Source organism: Podarcis filfolensis (genome assembly GCF_964270895.1).
Source record: "Podarcis filfolensis genome assembly, chromosome: 13".
NCBI classification, from domain to species: Eukaryota; Metazoa; Chordata; class Lepidosauria; order Squamata; family Lacertidae; genus Podarcis; species Podarcis filfolensis.
In genome coordinates this window covers 50,683,895-50,711,844 of record NC_139615.1, presented here as the reverse complement: position 1 = coordinate 50,711,844, position 27,950 = coordinate 50,683,895, and the positions used below count along the sequence as shown (strand labels likewise).

Here is a 27,950-nt window from a genome sequence, read left to right as displayed (position 1 = left end):
CCTAGAAAAGAATAAAAGAAGAACTGGAATCTTTTCCAGCTTATAAAACCTTTCCTCACTTGCCATTGTGAGTAGCAGTTAAAGACACCTCCAATAAGGAGGAAAGGAAAATGAACATTAATTAAAGACTTTCTAAATATATGAATACCTGGATGGTTTTTGTTTTGGAGTGGGGATGCCAAGTAACTTTTGCAGGGTACCATAGCTGGTATGGCTTTATTGTTAATTAAAGAGAGCAGCATTATTAAGTGAGCCCAGAAAGAACGTAGCATAAACCAGGCCAGCTACATCCTAATCTCGAGCAGGGGCCTAGGAAGAATCTGCAAACAACTAGAAGACAAGTACTCATCCATTCTGAGCAGCAAGAAACACCAAGAGAAGCCTCAGACATCTTCTAAAAATAGTGGAGCCATAACAGTGGGACGAACCCACAGGACAGGAGCATCTATCAGGCCGGTGAAATTATAACACCCAGAAGATTAAAAATGAAGCGCAGTGAACCAGACCCACAGTATTCTAGCAGGCCTAGATGAGAGAGTTAGTGGCCAATGTCGCAATGCAGGGGCCTGGAAATTTTAAGAGTTATTCTACAAATTGTGCTGAAGGAGGGATCAAAATTCTGGCTGTGCACTTCAGGCTGGCGGGAATCTGGGGAGAGAAAACAGTATGAAAACCTTTCTTATGTACAAACTAGCGTATTAAGGATTACAATAATGCTTCTACCTGGTCTATTAAATTTCTACATGAAGGGTGTACGGACACACGCACGTGTGCTTTAAATTGGGGAAGCATTAAAAAAAAGGTGAAGAAGAAGAAAGAAGAGGAGGAGGAGGAATCTTTATTATGGCCATAGGTCAGCATAAGGTAAAAGTGTGGCAATTAGAGACCTGCAGCTAATCTTGCACCAAAGAGTTGCCCCATTGTATCAGGAGACATTCTGTCAAAAGCACCTACATCCATAAGTAAAAGGTAAAGGGACCCCTGACCATTTGGTCCAGCCGTGGCCAACTCTGGGGTTGCGGCCCTCATCTCGCTTTATTGGCTGAGGGAGCCGGCGTACAGCTTCCAGGTCATGTGGCCAGCATGACTAAGCCGCTTCTGGCGAACCAGAGCAGTGCACGGAAACACCGTTTACCTTCCCACCGGAGCGGTACCTATTTATCTACTTGCACTTTGACGTGCTTTCGAACTGCTAGGTTGGCAGGAGCAGGGACCGAGCAATGGGAGCTCACCCCGTCGCAGGGATTCGAACCGCCAACTTTCTGATCGGCAAGTCCTAAGCTCTGTGGTTTAACCCACAGCGCCACCCGCATCCCTACATCCATAAGTAGCACATGCTAAATAGTCAATAGGGCAACTGTAGAAGTTGGGCGTACAAATACTCATTCTCTCAATTATGATAGACCAGCATAAGATAAAAACACATAAAGCACATACATAAAGGGTTGTTCAGATCAAACTGGCATCTTTCCTGTCATTTGTTCCTGCAATAAAGTAAATTATTAATTGACTCCATCCCCCGAGGGAGGAACAAACAAAAATAATGTGAGAGTAAAGCTTGTTTATTAAAGGTGCCAAGAGATCTGTGGCCGGCAAAAACCACTTCTAGAAACATTAGGGTAGCAAGCTGGCTGGTGTTGCTCTGAAACTTGTTGTTGCCCATGTGAGAGACCCACACATTTTGTAAATAAGTAGTTTATAACAAAAGGCAGCACATGTCCCAGAACAAAGTCTCACAAGGAACTTGAGCCTCTAAAACAGCTTCACTGAAACTTCCTGTCCCTCAGGGAAGTAGAGAATGTGAAACAACATTTTTTTACAAACCAAATGGTTTCTCTAGAGAAAAACAATATTCAACTACAACACTGAAAGTTGCATAAGTTTTTGTTGGTTTTTTAAAAAACAACACCATTAATAATATGAACAAGCCCTCAAATATTACCAGTGCATTGTAGTGGGAAAATCACCTTGCCCATAAAAAGTTAGGCAATGGTGTTGTTATTCAGATCCTCAAGCTTTTGTTTCCAGGTAAATGCTGTGATGGAAACAGGGAAGTTAAACTAACTCGGGTGTCCTGGCTAAATTCAGTTTCTGCCATTGTTGTATTCAGCCTCTTCATTTTCCCACTGAGGAAAAGTTCACCCATGCTTCCTTCACTTCCTATATTAATCTCCTGTTTAGCAACCTAAAAATGTAAACAGATGCTATAATTCACCTCGGCACTGGTCGCTATGGTGATTTTTCTACAGTTGTTCTGCAGGGGAGTGTTTTGCAGGAAACATGATTATAATTAAAGAGCTCTTTAAAAAAATAAAAAATCATGTCCTTGTGAGCTTCACCTCACCCAACCCCACATAGTTATTCTTTGGAAAGTCCAAACAGAGACAAAAACAAAGAGAGCTTCCAGCATTCACTGGTGTCCACCGCTGGAGGTCAGGGAAATAGGATACTGTATTTGAAAATGAGTGAAGACCCCACACACCCTGGTCTCCAATGGGTCTTGAAGTGGTGCTCTAGGGTAGGGATGGCCCATCTGTGGACCTCCAAGAGTCATTGGATTGCCAGCAACCCTGGTCAGTCTGGCCAATGGTGGACCCCAGGCACAATTATTGCCTATGCAAACCAGCACCCAGCAGAAAGAAGAGAGCAACAGGGGATTACGGTCTGATCTATGGGCTACTTCTGCATATTTTACATATGAGGACCTGGGTTTCACAAAATTGCCCAACAAGTAGAAATGGCAAAAATTGGACAATATTTTAGAGGTGTCCTATTTACTATTCTTTCTCAGAATAGGCCTTAGTGCATAAAACTAAGTTTCTGTGCTACGTACATAGTTTTAGAAGTTAAAATCTCGTTCCCACATCACTACAACTTTCAAATAGGATAAGTAAAATACCAAGAGATGAAAAAGGGCAAGAGGTGCATGCCTGCATTTCCTACCCCTTCCGGAGTTAAAAACAAAATAAAATCCTAGATATTAACCACATCATTGAAGTCAACGTGAAAACTCAAAAGAGGAATGGTTTCATGTAACATCAATTTCGGCTCCTTTAGCAATACAAGTCTCCCTTTATCTATATATAGTACATAAATTTCACACCAATTATCGTCTCTGTCAAAGCATGCAAGGACTGTTTTTTGATGGCAGTCCATTCTGTAACAAGATGCAATTAATAAGTTGCACTGTACTCTTTTGGCCCAGATCCCTTGCTACCTCTTTTAATCATGTCCCAAGCAGCTCCAAGTGCTCAGTTCATCTGTTGCTTGGTTAGCATTTAACAAGCCAATGTTTCCATTCTTGTGCCGTAACTCTACTCTCAGGATTTCTGTTTGCCTGGCATGTAGCTGTTGCAGCCTAGCATCATGATTAATGGATACTCTCTCTGCAGTTGAAAGCAGCCTTCAGGTCAACCTGTATCCACAACACAGCGTCACATTTGCTGAGCAAATGTTACACGAGTAGAAGCAATTTTGATGTGCTGGTTTGAACAACTCATGCTCCCTTACCCCCCACTGAAATATGCTGCAAAATAAGAAGCACATCACAATCCAATTCACCTCACTTTACCACATAATAACGACAGCAGTGCAAATAAATAAAACTGGCCATCACTGATACAAAAAACCCAGTATAATGTGCAACCCCCATGATATTCTGAGCAAAGCTCTTTGGAAGCCTCACAAATTAGTCCCCCAAAGTTGGTAACATACAAGGTGTTGTTTTTTTTTTTAACTAGCCAGCATGTCCACACATACATCTTTGTCATCTGCAAACTAAAAGCAAAAGATTAAAAAGTCCCACCCCAATTAGGTATACTTGTCACAGTAGACTGACCACGAGCACATAGCTCTGTCATGACTCTTATTTTCAGGGTCGTGGGTTTGAACCCCACGTTGGACAAAAGATTCCTGTGTTGGACTAGAATGGCCCTTGTGATCCTTTCTGTCCAAGAACTAATGTTGTGAGCCAACAAACGGATCTCCCAAAATGAGTGCAGTTCTTCAGAATCATCCACAAAATAGTGTGGAAGAAAATTTATCAAAAAAGTGAGGGAAGCCTACTCATTCCAGGGCACAGCCAGCCTTTTAGCAAAGGATTCAGTACACTGGCTGAAGGTTGGCTGGCTTCTCGTTATTAATTCTCCTATAAATTTTGTATTTATACGCTTCTTTATGTTGCACTTCCTTTGCTGGACCACAGCATCAGAACCTGCTGTCATCACATGTGGAAGTCCAGGCAGTTTGTTTTCCAGCAACAAAATTTGGGGCTGACTGCAGCCTTGGTTGCTAATGACCCTCTCCTGGAACTGGAAAAAATGCCAGTCGGGGAAATTTTTCCTTGGCATCCCCATGCTCAGGCACTCCAAATGAGTTTGAAAACTGGCATTGGACTAGATCTCTATATACTTGGTTTCAGCAGGGAAAACCAATCGCAAATTGACCAGCCTGCTTTCTGCTTTCAGGCATTCAGATCATTCAGGCCTGATTTATATGCACATGAAACAGCTTTGGATAGCATGAACAGCTGCATGGCAGACATTCCCGGATTCAGGTCAACATACATCAGTATCCCAGACACAGCCCAGGAGAGAATATAGACCCTATAAAAGACAGTCCACTTAGTATCTGGCACAAAAGGCAAACTCTCTCAAGAGACGCACTGCGTTCTTTTCATCTATTTACTGTATAGCCCAAGGTTAGAACACAAAAGCAATTCTCATGCTGTGCAGGTGCCAACTATATCGAGGCAGTATGCGATCACCCAGGATCTCCAGGATTAAAACTAGGGCTACAGGCTTTAAATTGATCAGCTGGGAGGTGGGCCAGGGTTATTGGGTGTTTTAGCACCATTTTAATACAGAAATTAAAAATAAATAAATATTAAAAATTGCCATTCCTTAACATGAGAACTTTTGCACCCATTGATTTGTCTAATAGCTTTTAAAAGATCTCACCACACTGTGTAGTGGTAATGTTTTATTGACAATTTGCAAGCTTGAGACTGTTCATTTGCCATTTACGGGTGTGAGTGCCTGTGGAATTGTAGCAATTGAATAGCAATTTGCAATTTTAGCGACTGTACGATAATTTTTGCGGGCTTGCAAGATCAAAGGCCTAAATTGGCTCAGAGTTACAATTCTACCAACCACAGCAATTTTCAGCCTGTAACCCAATTTTAAGGGAGCGGCTTATATTCAGGTATTGCCTTTTTTGCTTTTTCCCCCTTGAATTTTAAAGGTGTGACTTATTTGTGGGTGCGGCTTATATTTGGGCCAGTATGGTACTTCTGTTTTCTGGCCCAAGACAGTTTGGTACTGAGGCAAACCACAAAATGGTGCCAGGGAAGAAGAGGGGAGTTAAGATGAACATCGGGAACGGGGGTGGGAGCACGCCACAACTGTCGCTGCCACCATGACAGAAGCTGAGGCCAGATCTGCCGCCCTGAGGTTCCTGCCACCTGAGGAGGTTGCCTCACCTTGCTTCACAAGTGGGCCGGCCCTGCCAAAAAGGTATAACTATGGTAAGATACAATTTTCTCAGGAAGAACCACATCTGGCACAAAAACCGCAGCTATTGAAATGCCCTTCAGGCCGTTTGGGCTTCTAAAAGTACCCCCAACCTCAGACCAGATCTTTCAGGGATATGATTATTACCGTATTTTTGCTCTATAAGACTCACTTTTTCCCTCCTAAGTAAGGGGAAATGTGTGTGTGCGTCTCGTGGAGCGAATGCAGGCTGCGCAGCTATCCCAGAAGCCAGAACAGCAAGAGGGATTGCTGCTTTCGCTGCACAGTGATTCCTCTTGCTGTTCTGGCTTCTGAGATTCAGAATATTTTTTTTCTTGCTTTCCTCCTCCAAAAACTAGGCGCATCTTGTGGTCTGGTGCGTCTTATAGAGCAAAAAATACGGTATTTATTAGGTTTGTATACCACCCTTCATCTGAAGATCACAGGGTAGCTTTACAACATAAAGATACAAAATGAGAACTCAAAATACATAATAAAAAGAAGACCAAAACAAAAAACAAACCTATAGCCCCAACACATTAAAAAGGTATAGTGCAACTTCATCCAAAGTATTTCTCATGCTTCCTTAAAAATGCATTTCTACTAAGATTTTGATTATCTGTTTAATGATCAATTGATTTGAAAGCCAGATGACTGATCACCGAAAACATTGTTAGCACATCATTTCAAGAGCTGAAAGTGTATGTCAATTAGCCACAAGAAGAGCTCACCCTATTAGATAAAGCATTTACAGAGTTTCCAGAGATCATAAGGAAGCATTCAACCAGCACAGCTTTCCTCCAACTAATTTCATAAAGGACTTGTTTTAAAGGAATGGCAAATGTGAAATGATCACCCCTTTGAAGTATTAAGCAACAAGATACAAGGAGGGCAGAAGAGGCTTCCTTGCCTAAAATCCACCTACCCAGCTGTCAGGGACAACGGCTACATCTGGCTTACTTGATTTGCTGTAGCTACTTGCATGATGCAGACATGCTTGCCTCAGGTGAGAGACCCGTGTGACCTGTACAGTGGGAACCGGGCTACAACAGCTGGCAAGTGGAACTTGAGTTGTTGACAACATGGGTGGAAGTTTTCACAAGTCAAGACACAGTGTGCCATAGGAGCACTCCATGGAAAACCAACAACTACTTCTCTCTCCCCCAAAAACCCCCAGTATTTATTCTTTTGATGGGTTCTTTCCCCCAATTATCTAATTTGGGGTGTGAAGAGACCTAAGTGTATTTACAGTGTCTCTTTATGTTAACATTAATGTTGCTAGCATTCTGGTACAGAAACCCACATTTAAAATGTAACACTTGGTAACATCAGAGAAAAACACATATACAAACAAATGTTTCTATGGAGACATCTTTCTAAATAAATACTCACAAGAGATCCAGGGCATGATGTCATTCAGGCCTCCTGTGGCCATAGCAACATGCCAGTATGCGCAGCAATATTTGGATTTTTTTCTGTCAAGGAATGGCATCAAATGAGCAACTTTATGGCCATATTTTTCAGTGGCATCCACCATGGCTGTGGCTTTGTAAATAAAAAAAGTATTTATACAGGAGGCTATTTGATTACTACAACCAGCCAGGCAACATGACTTATGGCATATCTGCAGTATCAAATTCCCGCAAACAGTTGCTGACCCCGATAAAAAGGAAAATTTATATGCCCAAAGCAATATGTCATAGGCTCCTCGTATCTATTCTTAGAAAATTTTGGCTCCTCCTTCCCCTATCAGGATATAAAATACACACATGGTCAGTTTCAGTGTATTATCAGGGGCGCACAACTGAGTCAAGGAAAGCCGAGGATTGTATCCTATGCAAGTCCTACTTAGAGTAAACCCACTGAAATTTATAGCCATAATTAATTCACCTCCATTAATTTCAATGGGTTTACTCTGAGTAAAGCTTGGTTGGCAACCTGCATGAAGTTTTCCATACATTTGTGTCTGTACATATTTTGTTTTGCAATATTTGTATCACATTTTGCTAGTTATGGGATGGAAAGAACCATGTAAAACCCTGAAGCCAGTGCCCTCCAGATGTGCAGAGTCATCTCCTTCCTTCTGAGAGCAGCAAATATGGTCAAATGTTCATCATTGCAACCTTAGGGACTAGAAATTTATATTATTTTTAAGGAAAGTTGAGTTTCTTAGGATGCCTAGTTCTCTCTCTAGTACCAAATTCATTGTTTGCACAATCAAAATAACAACGAAGTCTGCAATCATAAGCACACTTATCAGGGAACAAGGAGGATTTACTGTCATGGAAGATTTACAGGACACACCAGTGAGGAAGCTGAACAAGAACTTTATTGTCTCTCTTAAACAAGAACAGTAACAGGAAACTCCTATCTCCACCCTAACACAACTATTTATTGATACTGTCTACACACTTGTTTCTGAGCAACAGGATTGCACTGGGCATATAGGGTTAGAATAACTTTGGGTGGCCCTCTCTTCTCCTGCACAGGTGTTCTCATTCAGCATCACACAACATCACAAATCACCTGTAATCTGCTGTGTATTACCTTGTTAACCTCTTCTCCTTGCTATTCCTTGACAACTATTTTAAAAAAACCCAGTCAGATTCTGCCTATTTCTCCTTCCACAGAGTAAAACCAGAAAACCCAAAGTGAGGTTTTATTGACTGTTGCTTTAAGAGAGGGGAAATGATGGAAGCATATACTGTGTTATCTTACAATGGATGGATGAAGTTGGTTAATGGGGCACTAATGGTGTAATATTAAAATATGTGACCTCAATCTGTTGATCGCTACAGACGGCTATTTTAACACTTTTTTGAGACTGCTTAATCCAGGCTGCTGACATCTGTTAAACGGAGGATGGCAACATAATCCAACTATTTACTACACACTGGATGACAAGAGGAAGGGCAGGAGTAAAGCAAAAAATAACCTTTTCGGCGAATCATATGCACCAGCTGTTACTGGGCTGCGCCATTTTACACTGTAGGTATATCTGAATATTTATCCACATATAAAAGGGCTCTGCAGATAGAAAGCTAGCATGTCAGGATAGAGACTAGGCCAGAACCCTCCCACCCCCTCTTGACAGGCTAGTTTTCAATGTGCAGTGCTTTTTTCATGGGAGGGGCATTTAAGCATGTGATTCTCTCACCATATAAGGAGTAACTACAATAGGAGAGAAAGGAGACTCATGCGAATTCATAGTTTCAACATCTAGTTAATATATATTCTTTGTTTTTGTTTCAAAATGGTGGGAAATTACAGAAAAATGCATTATTCAGGAGATACAGTATGGTGTCCTGGCCTGTGTTTAGTTCCAGCTTCTGTACCACCTTGGAGCTGGATGGCTGATAGTGGCAGACTGAACTCAAGTCCCAGATTTGCCTCTTCACTGCACTAACTCATTGAGCCTATGCAACTGAAGCCACTCTTTCCATGCTGCAGGCGCCTAACTGGTAATAACCACCATCCACATATAATGGTAAGGTGGGAAAGATCTTGATGGCCATCTAGTGATTCCAGCCCAGCCCCCTGCTTTAGTAGAGGACAGCTGCAGGTGAAACATTCCTCTGTACTCCTCCTGTACCTCTCCCACACAAGGATGTGATTAGTTTTGAAACCGTGAAACAAAAATCCTGTCCAGTAGGTTAATACTCTTCCATAGTGCTGAATCAGCGAAAGAGAGAAAAAGAGTGTCTTCCTTTTAAACAGTTTTTGAGCTTATGGCGCAGATAGGATTCATGCTTTGGACTTAACAGGTTGCTGAAATGCATTGTAACTATTTGCAAACTTAGTTAACTACAAGCCAAACTATGGAAGGACTGGGGTCCAGGCAGAGTAGTTCTGCATAATACTGCAGTGTTAGTTTGTGTCACTAAAAGGTAAAGGTAAAGGGACCCCTGACCATTAGGTCCAGTCATGACCGACTCTGGGGTTGCGTGCTCATCTCGCTTTTTTGGCCGAGGGAGCTGGCGTACAGCTTCCAGGTCATGTGGCCAGCATGACTAAGCCGCTTCTGGCGAACCAGAGCAGCGCACAGAAATGCTGTTTACCTTCCCGCCAGAGTGGTACCTATTTATCTACTTGCACTTTGACGTGCTTTTGAACTGCTAGGTGGGCAGGAGCAGGGACTGAGCAACGGGAGCTCACCATCGTGGGGATTCGGTAAGTCCTAGGCTCTGTGGTTTAACCCACAATGTCACTAGCATTTAGTAAAAACACCTGCCTTTTAAGTAATTAGGTAAGCCAATATATGTATAAGGGATTCCAAACAACTGCATATTTTTATATAAGCAGCAAGCATTTATCTTAATAAACTTCTCATTGCAATCCTGATCTCCATCATATTATCATCTTCAACAGGCTAAGGGAAAAAGCATAAGGGTATACAGAGCCTGGAACAAATTTCATGACAAGGTGTGAGAAGTGAAACAGTGTTTTCCTTGCAGCAAGGAGTTCCCTAATTCAGCTTTCCTCGAGTGAAATACAGGCATTAGCTCTGAGGGGAAATCTGACTCAGCTTTCCATTTTCAGAAGTATATGCTGTTGCAAGACCACACTGGTTCATACTGAGCATGTGTGAGAATTTTCTTACTGCCTGCATAGAGTAACATTTGCCGGGAAAGTACCTTTTAAATAAAAACTACAAATATGTTATACTGCTACTAGGTAACAGCCCATACCAAATGTTCCCCTTTGACCTTACAAAACATTTCCCCAAAAGACCCAGTAAAAACACAGACATTTTCTCCTAAGTCCACCTCAGCAAACTCTATGGGCAGAAACGGACATCACCCGTCAAAATGCCAGAATCACTCATCAAACATTCAGCTCATTCAGAATAAGTCATGTCCTACCCAAGTTTGGCATGGACCATTCTCAACCCGCCTCTCCTACACTGCCAAGTTTCAACCCAAGGAACTATTTCCTAACCATAAGCCCAAGAACCTACTGCCCCCCCAATTTCTTATTATAATGGCAAAATGGGATCCAGGCAACTCGTTCCTAGCACAGAGCCAGGGGCAGCACAGTCCATTCTGTTACCTCATTCTCCTTTATAGGAAGCTGGTCAGAACACTGGTCAGTGCTGGAACTTGCCACAAGTACCTCCCTTGTTCTCTTAGAATGGCAATGGCGCCCCCTTGAGAGGTGCCAGAACTGAGTGCCCTGCCATTGGTCCATCTTCTCTGGCTGGCAGCAGCAGCCTCTTCAGAGGTTCTTTCACCTTCCACCTGGAAACATGCCAGGGATTGAACCCAATACCAGCTGCCTGCCCAGCAGCTGCTCTGCTGCTAAGCTACAGTCCCCCAACTTACTCCCATCGAGGCCCTGTCCAAAGTCAGGCCTGCTGAGCTTCAGCTTAGCTTAGCTTCATCAAGCACCTTCAGACTGTAACCAGGCCTTGTGTTCAAGTAGCGCATTCAGAAGAAGGGATGGGCGGAGGTTGGGCTCCCCTTGCCCTTCCTTCTGCAGGGCATCAGGTAGCCAGGCTCTCACTATCTCTCCTTTTCTTTTAAAGAAAGGTAACAATATTCAGCAAAAGCCAGACTCCAAAACAGTTCAGAAGTGTACATACCAGGCACTATACATCTAATCTGCAAAACAGTTTTTCTCACACAAATATCCTGTGCACAGTAATTGTCCCAGAATAAAAATAGTATTAGGGAGATTTTCAGAAGTGAAGCTAATAATGACCAATATACAAGGTTGGTTATATTTAGTCTTGTCGAAATTTTTTTTTTTAAAGTTCTAAGTCAAATTCAAGATATTGCTATTAGTATATAAAGCCTTTAAGTTGATTTGAAGGACTGCCTTACCTTGTATGCACCCGCTCAACTGCTTCTATCTGCAGAACTGACATTTTTACAACTGCCACATAATGTTTGTTCCTCACTTGCAAGGAACTGATGCTTTAGTGTAGCAGCACCTACACTTCGGAGAATTATTTTTGGCACCTCTTAAAAGCATTTTTAAAGACAAGTCTATCCAGACAAATAATTTTAACTTTGTGCATTTGTTTTAAAACTACTTATTTTATTTATATTTTAATAAATGTTATGCCAACATGGTGTTAATGCTTGATTTCATTGGTATTTTAATCAATAATTTAATATGCTTCTATGCTTTGATATTATTAATTAAAACAGTACATACATTTTGTCAATTAAAATATACTTAATTTTCTTAAGGCCATTAATTTCAATGTGTCGACTCTTGAGTATGACTGTTGGCTATCACTCAATGTATTTTCGCCTGGAATGTGTAACCTGTGAATGCTAATTAGTACAGAAAAAGAAACTCAGATGTGCAATCTAAACTTGTAAAGCATGGCGGAGCTAACCTGGTGCTCTCCAGATACTGCTGGACTATAAGTTCCATCACCTGTGATCACTGCCCATGCTAGCTGGGGCTGGAGAGAGCTGAAGTCCAACAATATCTGAGGATAGAATGGTGTTCCCCCCGTTTTACAGAACTTAAAAACAATGTTTATGATGTAATTGGGGTATATGTAACCAACATATTCCACCTATTATTACTCACAAACAGACTAAGCAATACAAATATCGGAGGGGGGGGGGGAGATGTAAGATAAGGCTGAAGAAGCAGAGGGAGAAATTACTTGATCTTGCTGAAGACGATGTCAACATCGGTGAGAGTCACGTTCTTGCTATCAATCACGTGGCAATCCTTACACAACTTGGACCAGTTTTTCCCATGCATCTCTTTCCCCGTGGCTCTCGTATCCCCGTGGATAGCAAATTTTCTGAAAGCCTCTTCAAGAGCACTTAGCTCTGGCCCACTGGCCCCGTCGTGGGAGCTGTTTGAGTCGCAGGATAACCTTTTGGCTGCTTTTTCTTTTGCGGAATCTGCAGGAGACCTTGGAGGTGTTTTGTTCACATGCTTGGTGAGTTTACTTGTGTTGTCAGCCATTGTGCTAAAGAGAAGATGGAGAAGAGGAAGTTGATTCTTTGTAGGCCACTGCTTGCATTAAAACAAAAACCAGACCACATCTAAACAGAACTGCCCTGCTTTTGGCCTTTTCAGAAAATAAACCAATATGCATTTTTTTGTTCTGTTTCTCTTAAACTGCTCTCACAACTGAAAAGTATTAATTCCAAAACAGATGTTCAACGTCAGGTGAGGGATGGCTTGTTGGCATGAGTGAATGAGGCCCAGTCTACATATGCTGCAGTCTGAGGTAGTAGAGTGGCCTGCACCACTTCAGGATGCCAGTACAGAAGGACATTATTGCATACTTCCCTGTGTAAAAACTCTCAGGCAGAAGAAAACCAGCATATCAAGCGTAAAATGTCCTAAACTAGGCTGCTGCCTACTCGGCTAGTCTTCTACTTCCAGAGCTGCCGCCACCCCCACAATGCTCTCTTAGCCTTTTTTTATTAACAGCAGCACAAATGGAGATAGCCAGATGCTGGCGAACTGGGACTGGTCTCTGTGGCAGACCTTGGAGTCTCAAATTTCAGAGGCACCCTGTGCAGCCCCCAAATCTGGTGCCCCTGTTCCGCCTCCCATTGGGGCAATAGTGGTGGAGCCTCCTCCGGCGCTTCAGAAGCACCATGCCCAGTACAACTGCACTGGTCACACTCCCAAGAGCCGCTTCCGCTGGTCTCAGCATGGGCTCTTGGTATGCTGGAGTGTGGTCCATAGCACTGGCTGAGAAGCTGGCATGACAAGTTGGAGCAGCCAGAGGCAAGCATAATCCATTTTCTTTCTATAGCACATGGCAAATACTTATTGAATACGGTAATTATTTGGACTGTGGCAGGAAACCATGCAATACCCATGAAAAAATATGGTGTGACCTTTTAGAATAATCAAATGAAACTTTATTATCCAGCATGACACAAATCTGTAAAAAGACCAGGTCAAGTTGTTCGTTGTATATTGTTGGAACAGCTGTTTTCTCAAATATACTTAATGTAATCTGAAAAATAACAACATAAAAAAGGCATGCACACCCTGGCTAAAATCTTCATTCCTACTTTATTTGGCCAGATATGTAGACTAGGCCTCAGCCTTCAGAGACCTAACACCATGGACAGAACTCTCATATCTCTTATCTGCTTTTCAGTTTCCGTTTTTCATTCAAGTGCCAACCAGGAAGCTTTGAGAGCTCAAGCAAGGAGAGATCAAGCAAAATATGTATGTGTGAGTGTCAAGCCTGAGATGGCATTTAGGGCAAATTTTGAACATCATTAGCAGTTTGGGAAAAACAATTCATATTTTTAAAAATTTCAATAGCTCCTTTCAAGGGAATTGTTATTCTACTTCTGTAAGCCCAAGCAAACAGTCTTAAGTAGGCGCCTGCACCAGGTGAGGCAGTGTGAGCAACAGCATATGAGTGCAGGATAGGGGCCCGTGCAAAGGCCCATGAGGCAGATGAACAGAAGGGAGGGGGAAGCCCTGTTCCATCTCCCAGTTTGCTCCATGGGGTCTCATCCTGTACTCTCCAAATACAAGGGGGGAAGCCACGGATGACACAGCAGCCTTTCCCAGACAAGCAGGGAACAGCAAAAGCAGCAGCAGCAGGAGGAGGAGGAGGAGGCGGCAGTGAGAGCCACCCATACAGGTGACAGTGGCACTGAATGACTCTGGGGAGGCAGTCATGCCAGCTGTCCAAACCACAAAATCTGTTTACAAGAAATGTATTTTTTTATATAAAAAAGGATAATTTTTTTTTGATCAAATTATTCATACCAGTATCTGAGCAACAGTAAGATTACCATCGGCATGTTATTCTTTTTTAAGATAGCCTGGAAAATAAATCCACAGGCATTACTAGCCCATTAAAAATGCTTCACTGCCCAAGAAACCATAGGGGAGATGAAGGCAACATTCAGCAATCTGACCACTGTCTCAAACTAGTTATGTTACAAGCAGAAGTTCTCAAGCAAGCTCTATCCTGCAAATTCTATTCAGGAACCTAAGAAGGCTGTAGAACAGTCAAGAATATGTGCACTTTGCCCTCACTTAATTCATTTTTCTGAAAATACAGGTCAAGGTCCTGGCAATGGCCTGTCATGTTCATAACATGGCACTGGAACGTCTGCCAATTTCTCCCTAAGCATTCGCCAACCCACACTTTCATAAAGCATCACTAGTTTTGACAATGCCAGCACTGAAGGAGTGGGGTGGGAAAGTGTGTTATGTACAGCATATACTTGGATCTGTACTTTGATCTTTTTGAACAACAAAAAGTTTAAGTGGTCCACCAACATCCCCAGCAAATTTCAAAAACTGTAGGTGCTACTATCCTGGGTACACATCCAAGGGAGTACACCATGCAAAACTCAACAGGACTTACATCTGAGTAAGGGTTACTCTGTGAGTGTCTCCCAACATTAGAACAATCATAATCTTCAGGTAAACCACCGTTTTGCAATCTGCCTTGCTAAGCAGGGGTCAGTTTTACGAGGTGAGCCACACAACATCCCCACCTGCTTTGGAAAGCCCTCCCCAAAACTCTAGCCACTTTGAAAGTGGCTATTCTGAGCTACTCTTCCCTCCTCTATATCTGGCAAGCAAGAAAAACGTATGTGCACCTACTGCAAGTATTCTGCATGGCTATTTTAACTATTTAGGCTTTTAAAATTACAGTATGTTTATAGGCCTGGTGTATTTTTCTAGTCTCTGTACGTTATCAACCACAATTACCATATTTTTCCCGTGTATAAGACATGCCCTGTTTTAGGGGTCTCCAAATAAAGAAAATGGGGGGAGATTGTATCCATGTATAAGACGACCCCCAATTTTAAACATATTTTAAAAAGAAAAAAACCTAGTCTTATACACAGAAAAATACGGTAATTATCACTCTTCTTCCCACAAACTCTCGGAAGTTGCTCTAATTCACCTCTCTGCTCTAATAATGCATGGTGTACTGCTGATTCACCATAGCTGCTATTTCTGCCAGAAGCTTTTCATCCTAGAAATTATCACCCATGGAAGATTCTGTCTCCCCAATGTACCTCCTGTCCAGCAGCCAGGGCTTCTGAGGAGGAGCTCAGGGTCTGAGGCTGGAATCTGGCCCAGGGAGCTCTCTGGTCCTTGGTGTACTTAAATCCCAGAAGTTCGTCAGGCATGAAAAGAAGTGTGCAACATTATCTTCCCATGACACTTGTTTTTAAATTTTGTTGCCATCATCTTTGCTAGCACAACCAGCAACAGAACTAATCCTACTGCTCAACAGTATGGGTTTCCTGGTGCCCTCTCTCACCTAAAACCTCCCAAAGCATTCTGCCCCAGAAGACATTCAGATGACACGTCTGATGACACCTGTCAAGTGACAGACTTCCATTTTAGACAGAGCAGACATAGATTGGTCAGGAGTACAATGGAAGTCTTGTTTTCAGCATAGACAGGCACAGAGGACAACAAGTCCATCAACAGTTCAACTACAGAGATCATGTCAGGACAGATAAGGGTGGAAGTGGGTAACGGCCGGGTAAGGATAGTGGTTGTACAATTTATTCCAGTCACTGTACAACAGATACTTGTTCCAGCCAGGGTTCATCAAGCACAATGTATGTAAATTGCTAAGACTGCAGCAATTTAGGGTCACACAATTTTCTCCCCAGTATTACTCAACCAACAAGAATTACAAACCTTTGCAAGTGAAATGGTTCATATATAAAGGTTTTAATTTCCACCTTCTGTCAGCAAAGGTCCTCAAAGTGCCTCACAACATTAGATAAAAAGAAGCACAATAAAACACAAATAAAAACTGCCAAGAAGCAGCAAACGATGCAGCTGGAAGGACACTATATATCATAAAAACGGGAGATCCTGTATATGCTAGTAGCAAACACATTCTCTGAGTGTGGATCCTTAGCCCAGCCTTGGCTGGGGAGGGCGGGGTATAAATAATAATAATAATAATAATAATAATAATTATTATTATTATTATTATTATTATTATTATTATTATTTAGCTAAGAAAGAGACCAGGAGGCTCAGGGAAACTCCAAGGTTTGAAGAAGTGCAGAAGTTTTTGGGGTGACCTAAGGGGGCAAAAGCAAAAAGACCCCAGAGACCTACGAGGGCTGAGCATGCTTTGGCCACAAAACACAGAAAAAAGGGTATCCTGGAAAAGAGCAGGGCTGACTCACTGTCAGGAAACCTTGAATAGGAACACTCCACACACCAATATTTGTTACAAATCCCATGTTTAAAACTAATATTCAGTTGAAATCTTAAAAGGCCTGGTAGAAAATAAATGCATTTAATGTCTCTCTTAAAGCACTAATTGAATCAACCAGGAAATCTACTCTGGGGAAAGAATTCACTAGAAGCCGCCTCCAAGTTTGTTTCTGGAACAGGTCAACTGTGCCTCAGATGCTATAATTTAGCACCAAACCTATAATCCTATTCTGTGGTCACAACTCACTAGTGTGCTCCTCATAGATAGTTCCTGACAAGGCTGCATCTGGGGCCGGCTGAAGTTTCTGAACTGTCATCCTGAATGTCAGTCTGCAATAGTCAAGAACTTACCAGGAAATGCACAATAAAGGAAAGTTCCATATCAGACATCTATCAGAATAAGAGCTACACCCTGATTTGTACCAGTTCTGCAATATGCAAAGGCGGGAGAGATGGGGAATTCTGAAAAATGAGCAGTTTGCTCAGTTTTGGCAATTTCCCCCTCAAGTTTGTGGTCGAACACACAGGAAGCCTGGACCACGTATTCCAGTGAAAACTCCCACCATTGCTTTGGCTGCTGAGAATACAGGGAGTGGAAAGGAAAGAAATGGATAGTTTTCCCCCATATGCTTAAAAACTGGAGGGTCCCACTGTATGTGTTCCTGCAGTACTAAATGGGAACAGACATTCCCACCCAATGCAGACGTGGGCATCAAATTCAATCAGCAACAGTTTGTGCAGCAGCTCCTGCTCATTTCATAGAGGGCTTGCACAGAGAAATTTCCTGAAAACAGTATCCTACAGTATACTGGTATTTTCATTCCATCTTTTGACAAAGCATACTCAGAAAAACTGGGTGGGATGGGCAGACGCAGGAGAATAGTTGTTTTCTCTTAATTCAGAGGATGATTAGCTTAAGGCCATCACTGTGAATGCATCTCTGGCCCAATTTTTATAAGCATCAGTAAGAATCAGCGTTAATGCAGCCTGTTTCTCAGTTCTGCTCAGGGCTGAATTAAGAGACATGTTTCTACGCTACACACACAGTTGATTTTACTGTCAGCTGCTGCAGTTCTTCTCAGAACACAGGTTATCCAAGGCTCCCTTTAGGAAAGGAAATCCTAAAGAGAATTTACTGATTTTTCAAAGGGCACATCATGGCTGGGGACCGATTGGGGGGGCAAGACAACATGTTAGTTTACATGGGGGTTTTGTAGTTCCATACAGAACCTCTTTCCAAATTGCCTTGTCTGTGTTACCACTCTGGGGAGGGCAAAGCAGGTCTAGCTCTGCAGCTGCCCTAAGCTCTCTATAAGACATTTGCAGAGAGTAATCAAAAATAAGAAAATCCTACATAACATGCTTTCCCCTACACTGCAAAAAAGAACTATGAAACTATATCTGCTTTGGAAGAGATGTATTTATTTCCTCACCCTTTCTCCCAACAGTATTTATTTCCCACCCGCTCTCCCAACGGCTGCACAAAGTAACACAGCACAACAATACAAACTAGCATTAACACAAAAACAACATGCACGATGGGAAGTGCCATAGCTCAATGGTAGACCATCTGCTTTACACGCAGTTCATCCTAGGCATTTCTGGGCAGCACAGGGGGGAAACCCAGTCACAAATTCTGAAGAGCCTGCTGTCACTCAGTGTGGACAAAACTGAGCCAAACAGAGCAATGGTCCGACTCTACAGGAGGCAGCTGATTATGTTCCTAGTAACACTGTCAGCAATAAGGCTGATTACATTTCAAAGGCCTGGGTAAACAAAACAGTTTTCATCTTGTGCTAAATGAGGTCATGGTTTCCTAATCAGAGGGCCATCCCTAACAATGCCCTGTCTCACATTGTCAAGCAGCCAGAAAGGGCAGTCCACGTAAAGCACATTGCAGTGATCAAATTTGGAGGATATTAGTACATGGGTACCTGAGGTCAAGATGTTCTACTCCAGGAATGACTATAGCTGGACAGACCAGCTGGATATGGGAAGGCTTTCCTCCAGCAATAATGTGTAACCAAGGTGCACTCTCAAGCTGCAAACTTGGTCCTTCAGGTAAAGCACTATTCCATCCAGAACTGGCCAACTCCCTAATTCCCAAACCTATAAACCACTGATCCACAGAACCTCAGACTTCCTGGGATTTACTTTCAGCTTACTGACCCTCATCCAGCCCATAACTGAGACCAGAAGCTGGTCCAGCACTTCAACAGCATCTCCTAATTCTGATGAAATGCTGGCATATATCTGGGGGTCATTTGCATATTGGTAACACTGTTGACGCCTGCTTCTTGGGAGAAAAGCAATGACAAACCTAGACAGCATCTTAAAAAGCAGAGACATCACCTTGCCAACAAAGGTCCGTATAGTTAAAGCTATGGTTTTCCCAGTAGTGATGTATGGAAGTGAGAGCTGGACCATAAAGAAGGCTGATCGCCGAAGAATGGATGCTTTTGAATTCTGGTGCTGGAGGAGACTCTTGAGAGTCCCATGGACTGCAAGAAAATCAAACCTATCCATTCTGAAGGAAATCAGCCCTGAGTGCTCACTGGAAGGACAGATCGTGAAGCTGAGGCTCCAAGACTTTGGCCACCTCATGAGAAGAGAAGACTCCCTGGAAAAGACCCTGAGGTTGGGAAAGATGGAGGGCACAAGGAGAAGGGGACGACAGAGGACAAGATGGTTGGATAGTGTTCTCGAAGCTACCAGCATGAGTTTGACCAAACTGCGGGAGGCAGTGGAAGACAGGAGTGCCTGACATGCTCTGGTCCATGGGGTCACAAAGAGTTGGACACAACTAAACAACACAACAACAACACCGTTGTTGTTATTTTCAATTCTCCCCCGCCACCCAGAAGCGTCATAGAGATGCTAAAGGTTGGAGACAAGACTGAAGCTTGTGGGACTTTGTGAGTGTGACTGCACGTTCCCATTGCCGTATCTGGCTAAACATCCCAAAGTACCCTGAGAGCTACCTATGTGGCGTTAACAGAGGTGCTTCATGCAAGGGAAAAGGATCGGTTGATCTGTGCAAATAAACTGTGGTCCATCTGAGATCGGTCTGAATAGTCTTTTTGTCCATGCAGTTTAGCAAATAGCACCAAACAAAATGTGACAAAAGCCTAAGTGCCTATAAGGCAAAGAATCTGAGATTTGCTCAATAAGAAACAACCTGACCAGTCTCAACGAAAGATCCTGAGAGCTACTGCAGACCAGTGCGGAAGCTTGCTACTGCAGGATTAATATCTTTGCTTAACCATGTCACTTGCTAGTACAGTGGTACCTCAGGTTAAGAACTCAATTCGTTCCAGAGGTCCATTCTTAACCTGAAACTGTTCTTAACCTGAAGTACCACTTTAGCTAATGGGGCCTCCTGCTGCTGCTGCCGTGCTGCAAGAGCACGATTTCTGTTCTCATCCTTAAGCAAAGTTCTTAACACAAGGTACTATTTCTGGGTTAGCGGAGTCTGTAGCCTGAAGCGTCTGTAACCCGAGGTACCACTGTAAAGCTGAGTTTGTCACTTTGTCTCAGCCTAACCGACCTCACAGGGTTGTTGTGAGAATGAAAGGGGGGAAAGGTGCATGCTCCTTGGAGGAATGGCAGCAGACGAATGGAGCAGTAAGGAAACCCTGCCCAGCTCCAAGAGGGAAGGCTGGCCACTCATTCCGTATGAACACAGCCCCCCCCCCCCAAGAGCTTCTAGATAAAGGCATTGCCGAAACTGGACATAATCTGTTTTTGGTTTTTATTAGATGGCAAATTAGAAAGGAACCAGCAAAAGGCCTTCAGGATTTGCTTGAAAATCCTGCATGAAACTAGATGCTGTGTGTGCCCTGGACTACTGAAGAGCAGCCAGGCCATCATCCCCTGTTGCAGCCAAATGGTGTCACAAAGGATCAGCATTTACATGGATGACTTTAAACGCATCCCTGGGTCTCGTAGTAAACATTAGCACTGATAAAGAAAAGGATCACTGTTTCTTTTAGTGAGCTCTGAACAGCTGCCCTGTACAGCTCTAGGGTGCTGCACAGCTGCTGCATTTGTGTGTGTGTGTGTGTGTGTGTGTGTGTCAGAGGCAAATTGAAGAGGTGGTGACTGCTTGAAGACATCAGAGAGAGATTTCAGGGTGTCAATTTCACTTTCCTGGCTCTATTGAATTTCTGCAATCTGACCGTTTAATCCCCCACTCCGTCCCCACCTTGTTAAATTCAGTTCTATGGAATATTGTTACAAGTTAATTAAACAGTTGTGCTCTATCCCATTTCAACACTGAGGTGGAAATGAATACAAAGCTGAAGTGTGATTACCTTAATCAGCCTGAAGAACAAGAGCTACCAATATCTGCAGCACTTCCCTGCCTGATCGTGTACTTGCCACTGATCCTTACTCACCACAGGTGACCAGTTTGCAAGCCTTTTTCTAATTGTGGAGCTGAGGTGGGGGGCTAAAAACCATAAAATTCTGATATCTAGCGCTATTTTTCTAGAAAAAGACACGCCAAAACTCACCATGACTGACTCCCTTTTTCTCTGAAAGGTGCCAAACCGACTTCCAGTGAGTTTGGGCTGAAAAAAGTCCTGCTGATACCCAAATTTAAATTTTGGTGAAGCTTGACAAGATTGCATGAAGGGTGCCTTGGGGTGAACCCAGGGTGAAGAACCAGCTTTCCAAGGGAGAAGTCAGTTTTGCAGAGTCACCACATTGTGGGACAATGTCAGATGGGGAAATGTTTCTAATGGTGTGGTGGCCTATCACCTGATGGAATATTTGGCCCTTCCAGATGACCCAAGGCTGATGTAGATGACTCTCAGGTCTGGTCCCTGCAATCCAAACCCAGCTAGTGCTGTCAGTCTGTTATTCCTGTTTGTTCTTGCAGCTGCCAGGGCCGGACACAAGTTGAAAGTGGACATGCCTGACTTATCTTCAGGGGTGATACTGAAGGCAAGCAGTACCGTATTTTTCGCACCATAGGACGCACCGGACAATAGGATGCACCTTGTTTAAAGGGGGGAGAGCAAGGGAAAAAAATTATTCCGCTCTCTGCCCAGCGCCCCTTCAGCGAAGCGGCAGGGGGCGCCGCGCAGAGAGTGGGAGAATTTTCCCCCTCTTGTTTTCCCGCTCTAAAACAAGGTGCCATTTAAGGTGCGTTCAGGCGGCTACCTTGGAAGGTTCCTTTCGACCTGCTCTTTGGGGCTGGCGGGGGGAAGCCCACCATCAGCCCCAAAGAGCAGGTCAGGGAGCAGCGGAAAGGCGCAGCGGAGAGGCTCCTGCCATAGCCGCACGTCACCTCTCCAGCCGGGAGAGAGTAAGCCGGGCTTCTTTAGCCCCACACGCGCTCTCCCGGCTGGAGAGGTGGCGGGCGGCTATGGAGGCTCCTGCCATAGCCGCGCGTCACCTCTCCAGCCGGGAGAGGGTCGCGGGGCTATGGCGTCTTCGCTCCATAGGACGCACACAGATTTCCCCTTCATTTTTGAAGGGGAAAAAGTGCGTCCTATAGAGAGAAAAATACGGTAAGTGGAGGCCTTGCTTGTGAGCATCTAGACATCTGGGCACTGCTGAAAGCAGAACTCTTCTCAAAGCTGCACCTTGATGTGATCCAGCAAAGAAGTTCCTATAGTCTTAAGAGAAGACTACCTCTGCCTGGGATGTTTCTCTCACTCTGTGCTGAGCACGGCTGTTGCAAGCAAGAGTGAAGGGAGCCATTCTTTGGTGGAGGCCAAAATTCTTCATGGGTTCAACTGCATGAGGACTGTGACCAGTTGCCACTGGATAAGAATACTGGTTGTCAGAATCCAACCTGTTGAATAGTTGATGTTTACAGTCCCAGGGGATGCTGCATTTGTTTGGTATCTATGTCTGGAAGTCCGATAGGGACACTCAAGGCAGCTTCATGTCTGACATAGAAACAAACCTAGATTTGCCGCTCAAAAGGGAGCTGCAATCTGACAAATGTATGACATATGTGTCTGCAAAAACACATCAGGCTTTAGGTGTACACTCTGAGCATCTTAGGTGTACACCAGAAAAACCACAATGTGTGAATTGGACCTCAGGTTTACTGTGGTCACTAGGGCTATTCTGTATCTCCTGTCTGCAAATGGAATAAGGATTTTGGCCTAGCTAGCTTGCTACCCTACCAATCCATGATTCATATGATTTCACACACAAGGTGATTCATATGATTTCACACACAAGCATTTCCACAACCTGCCCTTGTGAACCTTTGTTCATTTTTAAAATTAAAAATCCCCAACATTATGGAAGTGTTAACGAACAATCCACGTGAACTTTTTATCTTGCCAAATTTTGGGTTTTTTCATTAGGCATTAAGAGCATAGTAGTGTTTCTTGTTTTAGCATAATCAGGTCAGACTGTTTGTCATGGAGGCTGATGAAGGAAATAGGAAACAAGTCACTATCCTAAACCAAGGAGCCTACATGCCTAAAATGTGGTCTTGTGGTGAATTCTGATCAAAAGTAAACCACAGTCAGAAGCTTCATTGATTCAGCTTGGAAAAAGCTGCATCTAAGAAGTAGATTCTACCCTACAAGTAGAAAACATAAAACCCTTATGCCACAAAAGAATGTTCACTCTTCAAGGTGCTACAGGGCTCCTTGAAAAACTGGCCAGTCTTCTCTCCTTTTTGTAACAGAAATTCTTAGAAAATTAAAATAAGTAACTTACTGTTCAAATGCTACACATTCCCCACATGCCTCCAACAAAATGGAAATGGAAATATTATTTAAAATTTGAAATTATACAACACATTTACATACAAAATCTGTGGAATCAATTTCAGGTTAAATGTTGTTGTTTTTTTAAAAAATATCAACCTACATAAACTTCACCATACAGTATCTATGCTGATAAATGCCTATAAAAAGTATCTTTCAGATAGAACAAGCCATAGCTGTCAACTTACAGATTTGAAAATAAGGGACCAGCAGCCTTGAAAATAAGGGACCAGCAGCCAAAATAAGGGACCTGCAGCCTCACCTGTTCCAGGCACTCCAGCCTTCCTGTCCTCCTGCAGTCTGGTCAAACTCATGCTGGTAGCTTCGAGAACACTGTCCAACCAACTTTGTAACCAGAGGTTCAACTGAATAGAATCTGAATCACATGCACCACAAGGCCTATGCAGCCTCAACTTAAGATGGCTCCCCGGCCTGGCTTTGCACTGCAAAGTTTGCAGCAGCATGTGCAACAAAATGGCGTCCAGCATTCAAAACCCCCCTCAGCTCGCATTAACTAGCCACACACAAGGCATGCAAGCTCCACACCGCCCCCCCCCCCCGGTCGTTCTTAGACTTCTTATTGGGTGAGCAACACAGCCAAGCAACACAGTTGGAGCCTCCCTCCTCCCTGGCTGGCAGGGAGGGAGGGAGAGGAGCTGCTTCCTTTGAAATTTAAGGGACATTTAAGGGACATCCATCAATAAGGGACAGCAGCGGGACATGGCCCTGGAATAAGGGACTGTCCCTTCAAATAAGGGACACTTGACAGCTATGGAACAAGCTAATAATACATAAAGCACATTAATATATAAAGTAAATTAAAAAGTACACTGCAAATAAGAGTAAAAATGGAAGCATCATAGCAATTTGCTACATGGGCTTTACTGGCCTCTTTCCAAAACTCACAGGAATTATTCTGAGGCAAGAGGAAAGAAGCTCAAACTGCCTAAATAAATCAGCTGACCTGACCATATATTCTCAGCTGCTTGGAGGAACAGAAATGGTGCTGATAATGACATGTAAAACAACTCCAATGGTCAGACCAAGGTAGAGCAGAACATAGCAAAGGCCTGCATCTCTTCTCAGGAGTAAATGCAAAGGCACAAGGCAGCTTTCCTAGCACACCAGCTCATGTACACCTATGCTGGGTCTTTTTGACAGCCCGAAATAAAAGAAGAATAAACTGCCCTCTCATTTGCAAAAGCTTTCCAACCTGGTTGGCTGGAAAATATTCTTTCACTCCAGCAGGCAAGCAGGCTAGTGGTTATTTGCAAGCCTGAGGACAAGCAACAGTACTGTACAGATGGATCATCTATCCTGTGATAGATACCAATATCACAGGGGTAAACGTGACCTCAGTCTCCAAACTGCTACTGTTAGCATTCTAATATAGGATAGCGTTAAATGTTTCAGGACTTTATAGAAAACAGGAATCAAATGGTGCACTGAGCTGCAGTGGGAGGCAGAATATGCAAGCCATGTTTTGCAGTTCAAGACACCAATCCTAATTACATATTCAGTCATCTACCTATGCTAGCAAATCTCAGCACCAAGATAACCAATGAGGAAAAAAGATGCACACAGAGACACAAAACAAGGGGGAGAAATGGAGAGTGGATTCTCTAGGATCAGCTGATTGTCAGGTCTTGCTTAAGTCCCTTTCAAGGTGCTGGCCAAGATGAAAAGGGACTTAGGAAGAGACTACAATTAAGGGGTGGGATTTGGGAAGCCCCTTTCAGAGTGCTTCTGCCATCCTTTGAAAGGGGCTTCTTCAGAGGGTCTCATGGAGCACTATGCAAGACACATGCAGGACATCAAAGTCATCAGACATTATTTCTATATCAGCTGATGGGCAGGTAGGTGGCTCCCTGCTCTCGGGAGAACTCGTCATGACAGCTTTCTCTAAACAATTTTGTTTGTACGTGTCTCATGCTCACATGCTGCATCACTTCTCCCCTCCTACATAACCATCCTCTCTAGCTGGGTGCCTTTCTGAGCCTGAGATAACAGAGCACAAAATATCTTCAGTACAGAGCTAACATCCTGTGTTTGGTTCCAGGCAACGCTTGTTCGGCTCCTGCAAAAACTCATTTCAAGCACTTCAAAGCAAAATAGTAGTCTGCATTGTCCTAGCAAGCAAAGAATAATGTTCCAGGTAACCACCATAAAGCACAAAGCAGCCAAAGTGGGCATCTCTCCTCTTATCCTTATAGCTACTTTCTAGCTTGTTTTGCACATTGAGCTACACCAAACTGCAGCTTAGCAAGATTACAGGAGCATGAGGACTCCTGGAGAGGAGCTTGCAGGCACTTTGCTCCTGCCCAGTCCTTTTTGCTGCTGGACAGTATCATGAACGTTTATTCTTGCTTGCAAATAGTGAGGCAAGAGCTTAACCATGAATCCTAGTTGGATGACGAGCCAAGCCAAACCTTGGTGCAGCGCAGTGCAGCAGCAAAAAGGACTGGGCAGGGCAAAGCGGGTGTGAGCCCAAACATTCATACGGTCTCACTAAGTGCCAGTACTTAAGTTGCCTCTTCAGATGTTGCTGCCCAGCAAGCATGGCCAATGGCCAGGGATGAGGAGAGTTGTGGGTAAGCAGCTGCTGGGCCTATGGATCAGTTTTTCAGGGAGATTATGGATTCCCACCACATTAACAAGCTTGCATGTGCTGTTCGTCATATTTTGCTTGCCAGAGGAGATTGAAAGCTTGCACCTCTATCCCCTGAGATACAGTACAAGGTGACATGAGAGGGCATTCTCTATAGTGGCACTGAGACTCAGCACCAATGCTGATGGAGCTATGGACCCAAGAGCATGTAATAAATAGTTTAAATAAAAATAAGAATACAGCTATGTGAGTTTATTGTTGATTCATCAGTACTCTGGAGTTGTGTTTGTTTGCAGTGTCCACACAGTATCACCCTCATCAAAATGGCACCCCATTTTCTTCCCCATTGAAATATGAGGAATACCTAACACATTTTTAAAAAACAACCTGCAGAAATGATAAATACGAATTAAAGGGAGGAGATGTGGGATGGTGTTTTGATGAGCAGGACATCATAGAGATGCTGCAAAAACTAAATTGCAAGCATGAGTGGCAACAAACCCACAATAAACTCACATACACAAGTGCACTACCGTAATGTGAAGGCATTATGGTTTTTCTCATTCATTTAAAGAGACGAGAGAGGTATGCGTTTAGGCCTAGTTAGATACAGTCATGAAATGGCACCTGCCAGAAATCCTGTTATGAATGTGTGCTGAGCTGCAATAGGCCCCCTTTCTGGATGTGTCACCCCCCTTCTAAAAGTATGGAGGAGTAACACTGAAGGCATCTAGAACTGTGTAAACAGCACAAACTCTTCCATTCTGGGAAGAGGAGGACCTTCTTCTGCCTGGGAAAAGGTGGAAGCACCATGGGAAAATAAAGGAAGACAATGATTGGATGAAGGCTTTGTGTGGATACTTCATTAAAAGTTAGTACATATAACAATTTCACATGAAAGGCAGGCATGGAAGCACCCAGTGTTGTCTCTGGTTAAAAAGAGTTTGCAGGTTTCTGAATTACCCCCCAAAAAGTTACAAACCTATGAAGAGACATTACAGTGGGATGAGCATGCACACCATTGGCAACGATGCCTATCTTAGATCACTCTTCAGCTCTCTGAAATAACTATTGTATCGGAACACAATAGACAATAGAACTCAGAACTACCACACTTGAGTGTCATTTGAAAGAGTGGAGGAACCACTTTGTCCTTGTAGACAAAAACTAATCTGTATTAAGATCATATGGAAATGGCATAAGAATGTAATTTTGGTTACTTAGATCTCCCTAGTAATAGATTCATCAACTACAAAGTTTTTAACTTTACAAAGTTCTGAGAAACTGCTCTTCTTTCCCTATGAACAAACCAAGCAGGTGGTTAACAGCACACAGAAAACCAGCCTGCCAATGAGAGAAGGGCTCTAGGCTAGTCTTCTCCTTGATATACCAGTTTTCTATGTGCAGGTAATGCATTCCTTCTAACGAGCCTCCACCTACACTATAAAATAGTACCCTTCAGGCACAGGTTTTGCCACCTTAGCAAGAACCAGGCCAAAACTGTAACAGGCAGAATAAAAACAATCTAATCTCCAGAGGTTTTCCAGTGCTGCAACTGTCCTGAAATAATAAAAAAAAGATTCTGAGCTTGTGCAGAGTGGCTCTCCTTAGCACCCAGATCACTGCAACCAGCCATCGTTTATTTTACTTGTGCAAAGATCCTCCAAGTCAGAGGGTCAGACCCAACATGGCTGCTCACTGAAGACACAGAGAGCACTTTGGGGGGAGGGGGTTGCTGGGACACAGTGCAGACATGCGCAGCCCCCCTCACACACTTCCTGTGATGTGGTTCTGAACACCCAGATAGGGCATGACACATCAAAACACAAGATATATTTACCCTTTACAGTTATTTACTAAGATATAGTTCAGTTACCCTGCAAATATAAGATACAAGTAGCAAACACCTAAGCATTTAGTCCAGTCACC

The 27,950-nt window shown here is 43.3% G+C and overlaps 1 protein-coding gene across 3 annotated transcripts in view; it reads right to left on the bottom strand.

The window, feature by feature from the left end:
• The window catches only part of TPPP (tubulin polymerization promoting protein), a 59,353-nt gene that overhangs the window by 29,771 nt on the left and 1,632 nt on the right, over positions 1-27,950 (bottom strand). For all 3 annotated transcript variants that reach the window (XM_083583608.1, XM_083583609.1, XM_083583610.1), the window contains exon 2: positions 12,136-12,450. In XM_083583608.1, the coding sequence (XP_083439734.1) occupies positions 12,136-12,446 (311 nt within the window). In that variant the 5' untranslated portion in view covers positions 12,447-12,450. The remainder of the gene's footprint in view (positions 1-12,135; positions 12,451-27,950) is intronic.